Source organism: Odontesthes bonariensis, chromosome 20, assembly GCF_027942865.1.
Source record: "Odontesthes bonariensis isolate fOdoBon6 chromosome 20, fOdoBon6.hap1, whole genome shotgun sequence".
NCBI classification, from domain to species: Eukaryota; Metazoa; Chordata; class Actinopteri; order Atheriniformes; family Atherinopsidae; genus Odontesthes; species Odontesthes bonariensis.
The window spans coordinates 13,855,793-13,873,676 of record NC_134525.1 but is presented as its reverse complement, the minus strand read 5'-3'; the positions used below and the strand labels follow the sequence as shown (position 1 = coordinate 13,873,676).

The 17,884-nt window shown below is 39.4% G+C and overlaps 1 protein-coding gene across 1 annotated transcript in view; it reads left to right on the top strand.

Annotated features, from left to right (window-relative positions):
- Nucleotides 1-17,884, top strand: part of ofcc1 (orofacial cleft 1 candidate 1) — a 72,449-nt gene that overhangs the window by 38,349 nt on the left and 16,216 nt on the right. The window contains exons 17-20 of the mRNA XM_075452446.1: nucleotides 2,637-2,894; nucleotides 5,278-5,530; nucleotides 5,992-6,155; nucleotides 9,652-9,811. Of these exons, the coding sequence (XP_075308561.1) occupies nucleotides 2,637-2,894; nucleotides 5,278-5,530; nucleotides 5,992-6,155; nucleotides 9,652-9,811 (835 nt within the window). The remainder of the gene's footprint in view (nucleotides 1-2,636; nucleotides 2,895-5,277; nucleotides 5,531-5,991; nucleotides 6,156-9,651; nucleotides 9,812-17,884) is intronic.

The window sequence follows — 17,884 nt, the reverse complement described above, 5'->3', positions numbered from 1 at the left end:
ATTTTAAGTGGTCTGACACTTGAGGGTTTATGCCTATGTAGAGTGGATCTTAGCTTTACCTTCACTCGCCCTGGAGCCTTATTATCATAACTGTGCTATTTAGAATATAAAGCTCTACTGTACTCCTTCCTTTCCCCTCCCTTCCATCACTCATCATTACCTATCCCTTCTTAAAGGTTAAATACTTGTCTGTACTCGTTATATACGTTGTGCTATTTTTAAAAGCACAGCTCCCTCTTTGTTGTCATGCCATAGAACAGGGACACAGCGTGGGAGAACCAGTCCAGCGAAGGGTTTTAACTCCAGAAGCTGACAGGTAGATGCTAGTTAAATCATATATAAAAAAGCTTTAGAGAGAATGACGAGTCCTTTTGCAGTGTACTTTGATGACATGGGAATGAACAACAAACATCAAAACTAAGACAATAAGGGAACCGCTTCCAGCCTCAATTTCAAGCAACTACAATTAAAATATAGTATTATGTGCCAGTTCATGCATGTTGAAATGGTTAGTTTCATCACTGGGCCACTATGCCACATGCTATCAGCCGTTCAGGGGACAAGCTGTGATATTGGAATGAAAAATCCCACACCTCCACCCCCTGCCTTTCCCTCTTTTTCAGTATCGTACTTTTGTAATTGCGGCAGCTATAATGAAATCAATTCAGCGAAGATAACAGATTTCACATCACGTTACCAGCTCGCTTTGGAAGACACCATCGCATGAAGGCATCTAAAAATATTCCTCTTTCATGCATCATCAATATCTTCATTATGTGAAAGATGGACGTCAGGTTGTATTTGCTGTCTCCTTTCAATGCCAGTTGACAGGGAAGCATCTTGCCTGTGTCTGTGACACACTGCAATTTTGTCGACTCTGTAATTCCACTTTTGCCGACATGCGGAAAGCCGTTTTACACCATGTGCACGGTGAAGCAACTCACGATTATGCTTGGAACAAGTGCCCTTGTCAAAATCATAAGAAAGAAGAAAGGAGACACATTTGTACGTACATCATCTTCTATCCATTGGGATTATATGTCAAAATCTTGCATGAAAACAAACTTGAAGTTTTCATATCATGTCCGTAGAGGAAAACCTGTGGTTGTATTCAATGTTTGTTTTCATAAATCAAAAAACAAACGAACATGTTTTTGAATTCTGTAATTGAAAAGTAGATGAATCAAAACCAGTGCGCTCTGCTTTTCAGATATTTTCAGGAGCGTGACATTCGGCAGATGAGTGAATTTTGATATCATGAAAAATAACATGTTCCAGTGTCAAAATCACCTGATCTCACAGAAGAAAGAAAAATACCATATTTACAGTGTAATACAGTACAAAGATACTGAAGTTTAATTCTCAAATAGCTAAGTTATAACGGGCTGTTATGACACTTGTTTATCTTCTCTGCTTGAGTTTATGTCAGCCAAGCTATGAATATTTATCAGCCCAAACTGCTGACTAAGTATTTTCTGAATGAATCTTGACTTCTCCCACACAGACTGTAAGTTATGCTGCTGCATGCTCTAAGGAACTTCAACTTCAAGTAATTTAACAGTTCAGAAAGTATACTCACCTCATAGAAACAGCAATTTTGTCTGTTCCATCCAACACAGCTGTTCATGTTTTAGAGACAATGCAAGAAAGAAATAGAATGTAACGCCTCATTTTGATGCAAGTTTAGCCTAATTATTTGGTAGCGGGGTTGGGGGAGCAATACAATTGATTCTGTTTTTCGTCTTTAGGCAGTGTACCATTTTCCCTAGATGCACACTACAAAGTGAATTCCAACTGTGCTCTGGAACACCATGGTGAGGCACAGGGATGTCCACAGGCATAGGCCTTAGGTCACATTCTGTGATGCTAACCATAGATGTACTGTAAACACCCTCATCTTGCATTGTTCTAATGAGTGTCAGTCAGGTGATAAGGATCAACAATATCTACTTACGTTGGCATGCTCAACATCTAAGCAGGTGGGGCCTAGACACGTAAATTTACTTTACAGCATCTGATTTTCAAATTTCCTCTCCTTTCCTTTCCTCTCCTTTCCTCTCCTTTCCTTTCCTTTCCTTTCCTTTCCTTTCCTTTCCTTTCCATTCTTCTGCTTCAAACTGCTCCATCTGTGCCCTCTGTATGAAAGGGAATAGTTGAGCAGGCCTGACAAAGGGCGGCACAGATGAGGCAGAGGTGCTGAGGGAAGCTGAGCACTGCTGGAAGGGATTCATATCTGTTTTTGTGTGTGTGTGTGAGAATGAGAGAGAGGGAATGAACAGTTGTGTACATGTGAGACTGTGTGTGAATTTGAATATTATATTTCCATACCTTTAAAGCATCTGGTAATGGAAAAAAAAACATTTGAATATTGGATGTATTACAAAGACCTGGAAGTATTTACATTGTTATGAAAAGATTGAACTAATACACAAAATGCTTCAGTGATCTTTACCGAAGTTGTCACCAATGTACAGGAGCAGTTTTTTAATCCCAATCCCAAAACGAGAATGTAAAAAAATTGCATTGATCTCAGGAACTTTCATATATGTTTTGTGTTCAAGTAGCATTCGAATTTTATTTAGACAAAATAAATCCAAAAGACATAGTGTGTATGATTCCCCTCTCTATGAAAATAGGTCAGCACTAGCTGGTACTGGTTCCTGTCCTCCACGCCTGTCTGACCGAGCCCGTCTGGCCCTCTGTATGCTGCCGTCCGAGCTGGGGCTGCCGTTGCTGCGGCAACAACAACAACAACTCCATCGTAGCTGGCATGGCTCCGTTCGTCAGCTCGGCCTCATTATGCTGCTGCTAGCTTTGATGTGGTTTGTGAGGCTTTACCTGCATTACTGCAGCCAGTGGCTCTTCCTCCAGGCCATAGCAGTTCCTGTCAACAAGTGAGTTTGCTTCCTTTGATATTGCCCTACACACACACACACAAACACACGCACTCTCAGATACACATGTATAGGAGAGGAGCATTTTGATTGAGACACACAGTGCTGCTGAAATACATTAACAAAATGGAGGGGAGATACAGTACATACAATAGATTAGCATAGCATATTGGTAAATTGCAAATTCTCACTCACACACACACACACACACACACACACACACACACACACACACACACACACACAACGAGACTTGCATGTGAGATCAGAAATGCACACACACAAAGTATGATCATTTCAAAATAGGATGTGGAGTGGATAATGAGCAGAGGAGAGAATAAAAATGTGCCATGTCTGAGTGTGTATGTGTGTTGGCAAACGTGCAGGCTTGATACACCCAAATCATCTGTTTGGAATCCCCCCATTAACATTTTAACAAGACTCTCTCAATATTAACAAACCATAGCTGGGGGAGTTTACTCACCACACAGCTTTAAGTCCCAAACGGCTACATTATTTGGAAGGAATTTATTGTTATTATTTGGTACACAGCATTGATAATAAACAGCAATAAGACACAGCAGAACTGTTAAATCACATTGCAATAGCATATGGTGCTGATTTATTTCATCACAATAAAAAAAAAGCTGGCTGCAAACAGGCATACAAGAGGGTTTTTATTACAATAACATGGGGGTGCAAACATCATGCGTTAAATCATGGAAAGTGATTGGGGAAAACAGAGGGAGAAAAACTGTGGACAAATAAAAAAAAAAAAAAAAAGAGAGAGAATGGACTGAGGGGGCAGATAGGAGGTGGAAAAAAAAGAGAAAACAGAGGGGGTCAACGTCGCATGACAACTTCCACATGTCCGAATCTCTCCCTTCGAGCATTTCTCTCTCCATGCAGTGACTAGAGCTGTTGGTGTCCGACGAGAGGAAGAGAGACCAAGTGACAGAGCAGTTAGCATGATGACAGGCAATCCTCCCTTCACCCCTTCCATCCAGTACTTTTACTCCTTTCTCATATGTCTCTCTCTTTCTGTGTTTGCTTCCTGCTTACCCATAATCCAACCCTGGTCATCAGTGGACGCTATTGTGCTGGTCACATTCTTGGCTATAGCCTTGATTCATTTCTTTTTCCTTTTCTTTTCTCTAAACATTCACAGAAGTAAAAGTTTGAAATAAACAAGGTTCTGTGTTCAGTGTTCATATTCTCATCGCATTTAAATCTCAAATTTCCTTACAATGACACATGGTCAAATAGTTTTTGACAAAGATAAAACCGTCAACCGATTACAAACATCACAAGAAGACATAAATGCCAAACAGTAAGCTACATTATGGGTGTCATTCGCACCGTACTATATCTGATGTGATGTGTGAAGAAAAGTACATTTTCTGCATTTTCTTTTTTTTTGCAGAATAACATTTAAGACATGCACCAAAACATTTAGTTAACAAGAGAAAAGCATAGAGAAATAGAAAACCCATCATAATCAAAAATTCTCAAAACTAAATAAATATGTAAAGTCTAACGATACATGCCACGCTTAAAGAAATAATAATAAACATTAAATTAATAGATAAAAACTCAGCTGTTTCTTATATCCTGACGGGCCACCGTGGGATGTTGCCGACAATACCAGAATCAGTCCGAATACATGGTGGAAGGCTTCATTCCACTACATCAAGATAATTCTAATGTTTTCTTAATACTTTTAATACTGCAATTTATCTGGAAGACAGAAACCTACAATACTAAATACAGAAAAATCGTCTTTTGTTTCTGTTGGTCATCCAGTGAAATAATCTATATGCTCTAAAATGACTTTTCAAGGCTTGGATCTGTTGAGAGATTTGCTTCGAATGAAACACCGATGGACTTCAGCTGTTAGATTAATGGACAGAATCTGAGATGCTTGACTCTTGGAGCAAATCAGATGGAAATTAATGAGAAAAACTGGACCTCTCCTCTCCCACCGCTGGCTCTACCTCCTCCTGACTGATGGGAAGATTAAGAAACTCATGAGGCTTGCTGTAAATGGGGTGTCTGACTTCCAACAGGGTGTTTGGAAAAGCTATGTCTTTTACCAGCAAAGGTGTCCGTTAACTTTGATACATCTCTGATGTATTTGAATTTAATTTGGTATGAAGAAAAATGATCGAGTCAGTTAGAGTCTCCTTTAGAACAGAAAGTGACCTGTAAGGCAAACAACAACTAATTAGAATGATAATTGCCATCAAACTAATTAAATATGATTGAATCAGCCACAAATATTATAACACTTTGCGTAAATTGCTGGAAACAGTTGCCCCTGAGCGGCAAGGCATCACAAACACAAATATGGTACACGCATATTGACACTTTCCTCTCTCTCCAGATTCCGCTTCCATGCTCACACAGTGGACCTCATCTACCAGAGTTCTTTGCTCCACACCCGGGAGGAGCTGGCAATGGTGGCGGTGGGTCCCCTGACCTTGAACGCAGTAACGTTCCTGCTGGTTCTGATCAGATGGGGCTGTCAAGTGATATTTGGCTCACTCCCTTCCTTCACGTCAATGTTTATCATGGCTCAGGGAGTGTGGACAGTCCTCGACCCCCTGGCAGTCTTTGCTGTAGACGCCATCCTCGGGGTAAGTCACTTATAAATAACTTGTACATTCGTTCACTTTAGCTTGGCAAAGTGACTTTAGATTACCAAAAAGAAAAAAAAAGGGGGAGGGGGGGTTTGATGTTAAGTGGGTGTCTATTCTGACAGAGCGCTAAATTTTGTCAGGAAGACTGAAATGACTTGGAATATTCTCAGCATCACTTGACGAGAGGCAGTATCTAAAGAAGAACTCAGTTAAACTTTGTAAAAACAAAAAGCTCTTTATATTTTATTCAGTAATCCTTCATTAATCAGAAAAAAGGACTCTATGCCAATATGTTTGCTATTTATATTGTACAGTCTTTGAATCTTTATCCTTCACATCCTTTGATCAGCTTCTGTCCAAAACAACCTTACCTTAGTGCAAATGTCCAGTCTATATTTAGTAAATTTAACATTTATATCGCAAAGATTTATCTGCTCTCTCAATCAATGTCTCCTCAGCGTCTCACCTACAGCCCAGATGTGCCAGTGGCTGACGCAGCGAAGCTTTATTGGCACTTCTATCGAGCTGACCAATCTGGTGCTGCAGGTGTGATCATCACCGTGTTCCTCTATGCAGTCCACTTCCTGCTTTCCATCACTATCCTCTCTATATACCTGTTCAGGTGAGCCACATTAATGTCCTTGTTCTATTCCCATGCTGCATTGGTTCAAAATATTTCATGCCAGTTTTCACACTGGTGACCAGTTAAAATTAGCACAAGTTTACCATTACACTAAACATCTGACATTAAAATGGAGCCATGTTAATATATGCTTTGGAGTTCACACGAGCATTGTGTTCTTTTCTCTCGTTTGGCTGATTTTTATCACTGATGTTGTTTAACCAATCACAGTCATCAATCATGATTTCTAAACACCTGGGATTTGAGCCATTTCAACCTGTCTCAGCCATGAATACATAAAAGTGTCTTTCAGCAAGAAGTACCTGGTGTCTGTCTTATTTTGACACATCATGCCAGAACTTGCAGGGTTTGGGAAGGCTGTAAGTCATGCCAAATAAAGAATAAATGAGAAACACTGAGGGTGGAATGAAAGTTTGGATATTGTTCCTACCTGTTCAGATATGTGTTACATGCTTTGAAACTAGTTTTATCTCATGCTGATGGGAAGTCATGAAAGAAAGTAAGCATAAGTTTAGATATTGTTTTACTGCCAGTTTACCTCGGACCTGCTTTTACCACTTAATTATTGATTGCTGTTACTTGCGTTTGATATTGTAAGCAACCAAAATGTTGTCTAGCAACAGATTACTACAGAAAAAGTGCAATGACTGACCAAAGCAACATTATCCAAAGGAAAATAAGAATCATACTGGAGTCAAAATTTGGGTTCCCGAGTCACTGGTTTCCCAAAAAAAAGGTCCACCAAAACCACTGCACCAACCTCCAAATCCATGCTATGGCTACTGGTAAATACTATAAGGCTCACAGTCATGCACATTGCCGGAGCAGTTTCAAGAGAAATAAAATGTTACCAATGGAAACATCCAGATTATATGTATCCCTAGTTTTTATAAACATGAAATAAAGTGTATTTATGGCAACTGGGTTGCTTCCACTCCCACCATTCGCTTCGTTCATCAACTTTTTTGTGAGTGAAAAACGCAACACTAAGGCTCAAGCTGCGAAAGGGAGTTTTCCTTTAGGCATTTTTTAACTGGTGCAGATTGTTGTTATAGGCTATGAAGAAGACGACCATTACTGAAACACTCACTCACCCAGGATTATCTCCAGACCTTCCACCCCTGCAGTCTTCCTCTCATTCAACAAGATCCTGTACGCAAAGAAAATCAAACAATAAGTTTAAGTAAATGCTGATCTACTACAAACTGACTTTCTAAACCAGTGGAATTTACTAAGCTTTGCGTTGTGATTAAAGCACCTCAGAATGAAGACTTTGTATTAGGTCTTCTGATTGGTGAGGATGAAGAGGGAAAAAAGGACACCCAACAAATAAATGTGATTCTTTCTTTAAGGACTCTGCTCCCTGATGGTTTGGTCAAAACCGAAAATGTTTTCATTACGGTTTCATTCAATTAGATCCGGTTTGCTTTTCAGTGAAATGGAAGACTTAAACAGCCACTTGCTAATCGTGGATTCCAAATTTCTAACTTAAAAGATGACTGCTTTTGCAGAATGAGACTAACAAAGTAGAGGGGCAGGTGATAATTTACTGCATATTGTAAGTCATTGTTCATCTAAGGTGTGTTTTCCCACCCTCATATGAGGACAAATTCCATTAACAGCTAAAAATGTAAGGAAACCCTTACTGAATAAATCAGTTTGAGATTCGGGCCGGGTAGAGGGTGCCATCTAATTTCAGTAAGCGGGAAGCTTATCGGATCCAGCTAAATGGACAATATTAAAACAGCAGCCAAGAATAATGACTTCTGCCACTCAACTGCCACACGGGTTTGTAGTGAATGTAGGCCACGATGCTGAAGCAAGGCTGATCATTTTATGGGTTACAGTTTCCTATTGGCTGTAAGGAAGGGGCTCTGACACAGACCGTGACCTATTTCTGAAAAAAAAAAAACGCCTCAGGCTATATGTATAGATAGAATGGCCTGTTATCCTTTTTTAATTACATTTTAGGCAGCCTTTATTCACTTCCTTCAAAAATACACATTACACCTCCTTTTTCTGTGAAACTTCATAAACACCAAGAAAAGTGATGTCACACTGGTAGTGTTGCTCTCGCATACACACGATCACAAGAATGATAAAGATCAGGGTTAGGAACTTGCATCGAAGGCCAGATCTATAACATATTGAAGAGTTGATGCTTAAGTTAAAGGCAAAAGGAAATGGCACTTGGAATCTTAGAATTTAGTTTAAAAATTTCCATTAACATTAAAAAGTACATAAAAAAAACATGATTTACCAAATACCAGTGAATGAATTAACAGTGTTTAAGGCCACGTGTGTCATGAATGTTCTGCTCAAATGCAATCCATATGTTGACACAATGTTTGTTCTTATGGTGACCTCTGCAGTTAAAAGAGTTGTGATATGAGCCTCATCATCCAGGTCATGCCCCATATACAGTATAAGAGTATCATAGTGAAGTTCAGGGCTTTTCCACATATTCCACCACTGAGGAAATTAGCCCGCTTTGAAGCAAAAAGATGCTAAGACGTTACTCTTCTCTAAGAGTGCGACTGCATAAATGAATGAGAAGCAAAATTCAAGTGTAGGATGAAAATCATTGCAGGCTATTCCTGTGTCTGAGGTCAAGATTCTACAAACATTCCTCTCCCAAGAGCAATGGGGAATAATGCTGAGTTCAAAGCTCTGTTCCAGCTTCTTGTATAAATCCTTGTCGACTTGATGTTGGTTTTATTTGAGAGCTGATTACCCTTTGACAGGCTAGAATCTCTGTGGAAGGGCACGAGATCTTCCGGTTTTGATGGTCAGCCAAAGCATTTGTTTACAGACATGGTGTTTCTTTTTAGGGGTTGGCTGCATGCAACCCTTGTGTGGCAAAAAAAAAAAACAACACTTTGGTGATGTGCACTCATCTTGAGGTATGAATCAATAAGTCCTCTGCTGTGCTGAACATTTTCTTGTGACTCAAGCTAGGCTCTCCAGACAAATGCATGTCTGTTGCATCTGCGATGTTTGAAGCTCTGCATTAACACTGAAGAACAGGATCGGACTCCCACACATTAACAGATGTACAACCACGCAAACACCCAGCCAAACTTGGACATCGCTTCTGTCAGCCTGTGTTTTAACAAAGCACTTCCCACTCATAAGCCAATTTGTTTGATTCCTTTTGCTATTGCAATTCATATATTAGACTTTATAGTGCATCACCCTGCAAATATACTCTTTGTAATCGATGAAAGTTTCATGTGTTTTTCCAGCAAGCTGAGATCATTGTCTTTCGACCTGCTCCAATGACAGCCAGTCAGTCTATTTGGCAACAGTCAGTTATGCTAACCCATCACTTTGGACGCAGGGCAAACATGCAAGTTTTCTTTGCTTTGGTGAGCCAATGTGACCTTGACAGGTCAACGGCAGTACTTTGGTGAGTCGTCACTCCGACACTTCCATTTCCCTCTCCTCACCTTTTTTCTGATTGCACACCTTCCAGATTCCACAACGATGGTCGCATGCTGGATACCTTTCAACGACTCACAGCCAAGGAGGGCATGTATTTCTTCCCTCAAGACCTTGAGCTATCCAACCAGGAATTGAACTATATTGTCAAGAAGGCAGAACAATGGAGAGGCTTCAGTGGGGAAAGACGTAAGGTAAACACTGCAGTGCATTCCCTTCTTTCTCTTATGAGAGTGCTCCTCTACTCAAAGCCTTGGAGATTAATTGGGCTAATGACTGTTTTGGTAGGACAGAATGAACGAAAAGGTCATTAATACTAGTCTGATCGATTAGTCTGTGCAAAGGGGGTCTCTGTAACCTGGGGAGGTTTCTGAATGACAGGGCTGGCTGGAGTGGGATGAGCAGGAGTCTGAAACCAACATTTAACTGCAGCTAAGATAGTATAATATTCACTGGTCACTTTAACAGAAATATTACATGTACAATGATCTATAGATTGGGCTCATTTTATATCATAATATTTTCTTTAGTTACATTTGAGAAAGCTGAGAATTCATCTCAGAGGTCTTTAGCTTCATTCTAATTAGTACAAGATAATTACCAAAACAGAGACTTGACTAGGCTGCCTGATTAGTCTGTGAAAACCAATTGCCGAAGATATTTCATTAAAGAGAGACTGCTCAATCAACACACATACTGGAATGTAAGTTCACGTTATTGTGGGCATTCTCGTCATGTGTACATTTTCGTGTTCGTTAAGGCAATTTCATTGACTGTATGTCCTCATGAAATTATCGTCTCTGAGAGAGGCTGTCACATGTTTGATAGAGCAACAGAAGTTGGTGGTGACGTCACAGGGATGGGCAGTGTATCAGCGCTGAGCCTACAACTAATGCACAATCTTTGCATCGTGATTGAAAAGGGAACTTGTAGAGATAAAGGATATAGAATGTAGTGATCACACTGCAGTCCGCCTTTAATGTATTCTATAGGATTTGTTAGTGGTACACTTCACTCTGTGTTCTGCATTGATGTTAATGATGTTGATGTTAATTAACATCAATGCACTTTTTTCTTCTGAAAGTTCATGCAAATAATATGGAAGCAGAAACTACAGCAAATTCTTGGTTTTTGGGGAAACATGAACTTGTCCAGGAATGATGCATTATTTTGTCTTAGACTGGATTTCAAAGAAGCTTGAGCGAGCCAGGAGATATTCTTAGAGGGTCAACTACGTTAAAATTTGAATGAATGAATCATTGGAATACAATATCCTGTGCAACCCTGTCCACACTCAATTCACATTTTAAAAAACGTTGTTCCTAAAATGCAAATGGAGGCCATTCTTATCTGTCCAAACCCAATTAGAAGCAGACAGCTCAGGAAAATTCTCAATTAATAAATTCCTAAGTGTAGGGGTAGATCTCCAGAAGTTAGTTTTGTGTAACGATAATTTGGAGCACCATGAGTGAGCACAAGTTCCGAGCTGACTGCACTTGCTGTGTTCTCAACAGGGAAAAATGGAGACACAATTAAAAATGCTATTTATTTTGGTGTTTGCAAACAGTACATTTTTAAATGTAATATCAATTCTAGAAAATTAAGTTATTGGTTGCCTTGCTGCTGTTTTTCCTCCTAAATTGCTTTTATTTTAAACTTGTACTGCAAGCTTTAATGAAGTGTAGCCCCGATTCTGAAAGGTGACGACAATACTGTTATTGAGATGTGAATGGACCTGTATACTGAAAGTGAATTAAACCTCCTAATGTTTCCAGACTTAAATAGGAGAAAATAAAATATGGTAAATGCGTAAACAAACAAATAAATAAATGACTGAATAAATAAATAAGTCTGTTACTAAGAAAGTGTCTCATTAAGCAGCTGATTTGGTACATTTCTAAATCATCCTTGCATTGCTGCGTATCTTCCTCCACAGCAACAATTACAGCATACTTCATACTGTACCTAATTTGGTGTTATTACACTGATAAAATGCTAACCCGTTCTCACATTCTGTGGCATGATGAAAATTTAGGGTTATTGCATTTTAACATTTTTACATTATTCAGCCAGACAATTTTTCATCAAAATAAGATGGGCTTTGCCATTATGTTATAATTATTGTAACGATTTCTCCTATGAAAAGGGTCACTTTTGGAACTCAGCAAAGACATATCCCTATTAGACTAATTTGCCTACATGCAAATTTTTGTCATTTTTCCCTCATTAACTATTTATCATAGACGGGGTAAAAAAAAAAAAATATTCATGAAGGCGAGCAAAGGAGCAGCTCGACAGAGCTGAAACTAATATTTTGCAACTCTAATGATTTTTTTTGCATCTTTAATTAGATAGAATAAGGTTGATATGATTAGGTCAGGATGTAGTGTTTTTCATTAAAAATACATTTCAGAAACTGTATTCCAAATGTGCCCTTGCAATTAAATAATGAATCTGACGCGTTCCTTATTACGGACCCAATTAATATCAGAGGTAAGGGCGTAATTTTAATAACAGTGGGGCCTTCATTAGCTGACTGAGAGAAAAGGAGGGATGAGGAGAAGGAAAACAAGGTACTCACACAACAGCTGCAGTCTGGAGCCAATTTCAAAAAGTTATTGAACGATACATTCGTAAAAGGACAGAGTATGACATTTTCAACAAATAAGATCTTGGGCAAACAAAATCGCAAATACCTATTGTTTGTTTTAGCCTAGTTTGATGTCAGCTGCCACCAAATAGAAAATAATTGGGAAAATCACATTTGAAACTCTTCTAAGGTTAATCCTTTATTAAATTAGACACTCCTCTGTTGCACCCAAGGTATTAAAGCTGCATTAATTGACAGATAAGAGTTTGTTGCTTCATTAGTAAGAAAACCCTGGACGGAGGTAAGTTGGACATCTATCAGCAAGATTCAAACAGGCAACATTTTACATGTGCCTGAGTTTATCATGTCCAAGCTGTCCACACCGATCCTCTCAGTTCTACTATCAACTATAATAAGACAAATAGAGACCAACTATGGGATCATCCCAGTCATGACGTCCATCAACATTTTGACACTCTGATTTATGAGCGTTCGGCCGACATTGCAATGTGATTGCATCAGAACTCATCCCTCGGTAGTTGGACCACCTTTATTTTGATCTCAGCTACCAGTGAAGTGTTGTGACTGTATCGTGTACTGTCACACTATTATGTTGACAAAATCTGTCCTCAGAGAGACGGACATAAAAACACCAGCCAAAGTTATCAAAACTTAATTTGTCGTAGTTCTTGCTGGACTCAAGATCTCAAGGGCTGCATTTTTGTCGTAATGGGAAACATACACACACAAACGCACATCAGAGCACACATGCAGACAGACTCACGGAGTAGAAGCAGTACCAGAAACACTATATCTTGTATTAATGGTAAGTAGTACACAGTTCAGTGTAGAACTTAGGCTCAAGTATCTGTTTTGTCTTTTGCATCACAGGTATGTAATTGACCAGTTTGAATTCCTTTTGTAATCCTAAATCATAAAGTACTAGTTTCATTCACATGAATGACAAGTAGTCCTGCAGCAGATGGCGTGGCCCACACAGAGCCTCGAGGTCAACATCACATGTCGGTGTGGGATTGCAAGAAGGGACAGAAGACAGTGAGATGACTTAAATCAATTAAAAAACTGTGACAAGCTAAAACAGCTTCAAACAGCTTACTTGCTAAATATTTAGAACATTTTTTTGCAAGTGTACATAGATTACAGCTGTTTTAATGGCAAAAGGTTTTCTCAATTCGCTATCTGAAAAGCAGGACAGCAGAAATGTACTTATAAATTATTGTAATTGCATTTTATGTACAGGCTCATAACCATATATTCATTGCATCACATTACTAGCGTCACACATAAAAACCTACAACTCTTTTACTTGGCAAGAACACAACAGCGGCCTTTATTAAAGCGAGTTAAACAACGTGAGAGGTGATCAGTCAGATTAAAACTAGTTTTGTGTATGTACTGTACTATAGCTAAAATAATTAGCTAAATTTGTGAGGCTGTTTCTCCCTGTGGCATGGAAATAATGAAATAAATGAATCCATATTCAATAACCAACCTGCAAATGGCCTGTTATTATCAAGCTTGTAATTTTCACAAGGCGGTCATAAAATATAATCTAGTTTTCATTTTCTCACCAGTTAACTTTATATCAAATATTCCTCCACGCCATATGATCATGTAGGTTGTTCTGAGGTTTAGACATAAAGCCACAGCTTAAGATGTCAGCAGCAGAGCTTACTGAATAAGAAAAGAGGATGAATAAGTTGAGGACCTTTTTACCTCTGTGCTTTCAAATTTGATTTTTGTGAAGAAGGGGGGATAGACTGAGTTATTTTGGATCACAGCAGAGAGAGTTTTTCACAAACCTAAATGAGGACATCCTTCATAATTCAAATTCTAAAGAATTACCTTTCACTTTTGTTGCTTTCACAAATAAGATACACTTTCGAAAATGAATGTGGTCTGTATTGCTGATGATCTTGTATTGATTTAGTTGTCCTGAAATTGAAAAGAAATTAAAATAATGTTTGTTGTTATATTTAGTTTCCATCTGATATGTTTAATTGCTTTTAAGTTTACAAATCTGGATCTGAAACTACAGTTAACAGCGCAGTTTACTCCACTAAAGGCAAATTTATATAAACTGATAAAATAGAACAGAAAAGTCTTCACTTTCCCTGTGACTTTACAACTATAGTCGCTCTGAGCTAGTAAGTGGGCTAGCATGCTTCACATCATACTAGCAGTTTGGTAATGAGCCCCATTAATTATGTAAAGGCAGTGATGCAGATGGACCTAATTAATTGTCTCCTGTCACCCCCTTGATTACTGTACCTGGAAGGGAGGTGTTCATTTCTGTAATACTTAAGCAGGTACGCAAACTGTTTCGTTGGAGCCACCGCTATGACAATGACAGAGTATAATACCAGTTTACCTGCTGCAAAGCCCAATCTGCGTTAATTCACCAAAAGGAATGTTTCCCAGTGGCGGTGGTGACATTCTGATAATTGAAGGAGAGAGGGAGAGATTAAGAGGAGTGAGGAAGAACGGAGAGAGGGGAGAAGGGGTTTGTGTGTGGCGGCCCTGGAGATGTTTTCTCAACCTGATTGCATCAACATTTGCGTTCGTTTGCGCCGTTTGTCACTGTATGTCTAGGTAATGGGTAACCAGCGGGCGAGTTTGGGAACACCCAAGGTGCTTTGCAAGTGCAGCGTGGTTGGTGGGGAGTGAACCTGTTGAGAGTCAAACAGCACAGATTGGAGTGGTAATGACAACCTGCATCTGGGAGACCGGCTGTTAATCATACATGTTGTGTTCTCTGTTCCACAGACAGCGCATGTTACAAGCAACTGACCTTAAAGAAGAATTAGGGATTATCCTGCAAATGACCCAGTTATCAAAAAAAATAAACGAGATTTAATCTCACTGCAAAAGTTAACTGAGAAAAACACTTACCTCTCAGACAAATTAAGGTGGATACAGAACATACATTTGTCATGTGCTCCAACAGCAGAGACAACTCGCTTGAGGACACTCTTTTCTTGCAGCATACTTCACATCACGAAATTTGCACTCGGTAATGTCTACAACAAATAACTTCAGTGGAAACTGCACCATGTGCATTAACACAGCACTTTATCTGGATTATCAGTCTTGTGCTATGCAAAAACACTAGTACAGTAAATGGAGTATGACCTACCTAGAATGCAAATCTAAACTCAAGTAATGAAGGAAGAAGCTTTGGAGAGGAAGGCGGACACAGGAATCAGCAGGCCATGACAGGATACACAGGAACCGCTGTCACATAACAATAGAACCTTCAGCTCCTGAACAGGAACCCATAACAACAACAGAGCTGAGTGTTTCAGAGGTCTTTCTATAGAGTCAGAGGGGGTAACCATAGAGTGAGCATAGTGCTCCCAACCCCCAATTACTTCCAGCAATGTGGCCAGTGTGTATGTATGGGAGCACATGCATTTTTTGCTTGGCTGCATGTATGAATGTATGGCTGTAAACCTGTTCATGTGCACATGGTGTGCATTCACTGTATGTCTGTACATATGTGTAGTCCATCATGCACATTTTGTATGTGTGAGGTTTAGTAAGTTCCTACAAACCTTTCTGCTTGTCTGCATGTGCACATTTGAGTGGCTTCTTCAATTACAGTGAATGTCTTTTTTTTTTTTTTCTATTTTTTTGTTAGTGGACAGTGCTCAGGGCCCCAAAGGCCTGGGGCGATAACAAGCAGTCAGGCAAGGACAGGAGGGACACAGCAGCAAGCACAGCGTCCACACTCAGAGCACGAGGGAGCTCAATATGAGATATGACTGCTAAGGCTACATGCCTGTGTTTCTGAAAAGGTCATGGACTTGGCTGGGTAGTTAAGTGTGAAAGCAGTGCACAGTAGTTAAAATAGAAGAGATGAAAATACAGATAAAGATCAAAAACATTCAACTCCATTTCAATTCACACATAGAATTCTAGGGACACAAATACAAAATATTACAATGCAAACTGGGGACACCAGCAGAGAAAAATGTACTTTGCAGTTAATAAAGCCCAAGACTTTTTAAGCTAAAGAAACACAAAACAAAGCCTATGCATAAAAGAAAAATTCTCTGCACTTTTAAAGTGTTATTTAACCTTAGCTGGACTCCACACCTTCCCTACTTTAGAGCACCTACATAACGCAGGTTGAATGTCTCATTCAAGGACACCTCAAACTATGTCGAGCCTGGGTGTCTAACTAGTTGAACCGCCATCTCTAATTAGTTGAAAATGAGCAGAAAAAGGGATTTATGAATGAAATCAAGGTGGCAAAGTTTCATATCAACATTCTGGTTGTATGCAGATAGGTTTGTTCTAACATAATTTCATTTTTTCAAATCTCTGCAATGAAATCTGTAAGCATCAATGAGATTACAGAGTAAAATCCACTGTGCTGCCCGTGCTATGTGCTATGTGAGCACTGTTGTGAGTCTTTCTGCTGTGTTGCTCTGTATAAGTTTTTTTCTCTTACCCCCATGATTTATAGCTTTGGGAAAACATTTTACTTTTGAACCAGGGATCCAGATTATAGGTTAGGAGTGTGATTTAAGCATCAATCAAAATGTCAATAACAGACTTAATTTGATCATTTTCTGAGCAAACTTTAAATATTAAATCACATTGTACTAATTTTACGAGAAGAATATACCTGGTACTTTTCCTCTAAGATTGTCTAACATCTAACCCTCATCAAGTAAAAATTGGAGATCAACATCTCTTATAGCGTATCCTGCTTATAGTTTGTCATAATATTAAACAAGAACAATTGTCACATAGAAATCTAATATACCAGACAAAAAGTATTATCACTTCAAATTTACTTTGATGTGCCTGGATTCAGGTCATCTGGGGTCCGTTTCACGTAGCAGGTTCAACCAACTCTGAGTCTATTCCTGATCTCTGAGTTGATCTACTCTGAGATAGAAAACCCTGAGTTTTCGGTTCCAGAAACGCTGATTTGAGTGAGGTTAATCAACTCTGAGTAAGTTCACCTTGAGTTTAGCGCGTGCACCACAACTTTAAAAAGCCAGCATCAATGGAGCCCCGATTCGACGAGTCACCTTGGCAACGGGGAAGAGGAGGGGCTACGTTTTTCACCAACCTCGAATTGGAAATCTTAATGCGCTCATACGGCGAATTTCAATACGTTTTTAGAAATAAGTGCAACACCGTTGCAGCAGCAAAAGTGTAAGTTTAAATGTAGTCCTTTGCAATCACAATAATATTACAGGGAAACTGCTTGAATGGTAGCCCATTCATTTATTTCATTTAGGTGCAATCCCGCAGGGGAGAAGCGCTCTTGGCAGCAGTTTAAGATGAAATATAAAAACATTGTTCAAACATGAGACCTCGGCATGGAGGTACCTCATTTTGATCATGTTTTACACTGTAAAGTAAATATTAAGTGGCTATTTGACTGTGCAGTTATTTTATTCCCAACATAATGCTGTTTTCACACACATAAACTATGTCTTCTCATCTATACCATCCATCCATCCATTATCTATACACCGCTGAATCCGTCAGTCGGGTCGCGGGGGGGCTGGAGCCTATCCCAGCGGTCAATGGGCAAGAGGCGGGGTACACCCTGGACAGGCCGCCAGTCCATCACAGGGCCACATAGAGACAAACGAGAAAAACAACCATACACACTCACAGTCACTCCGAAGGA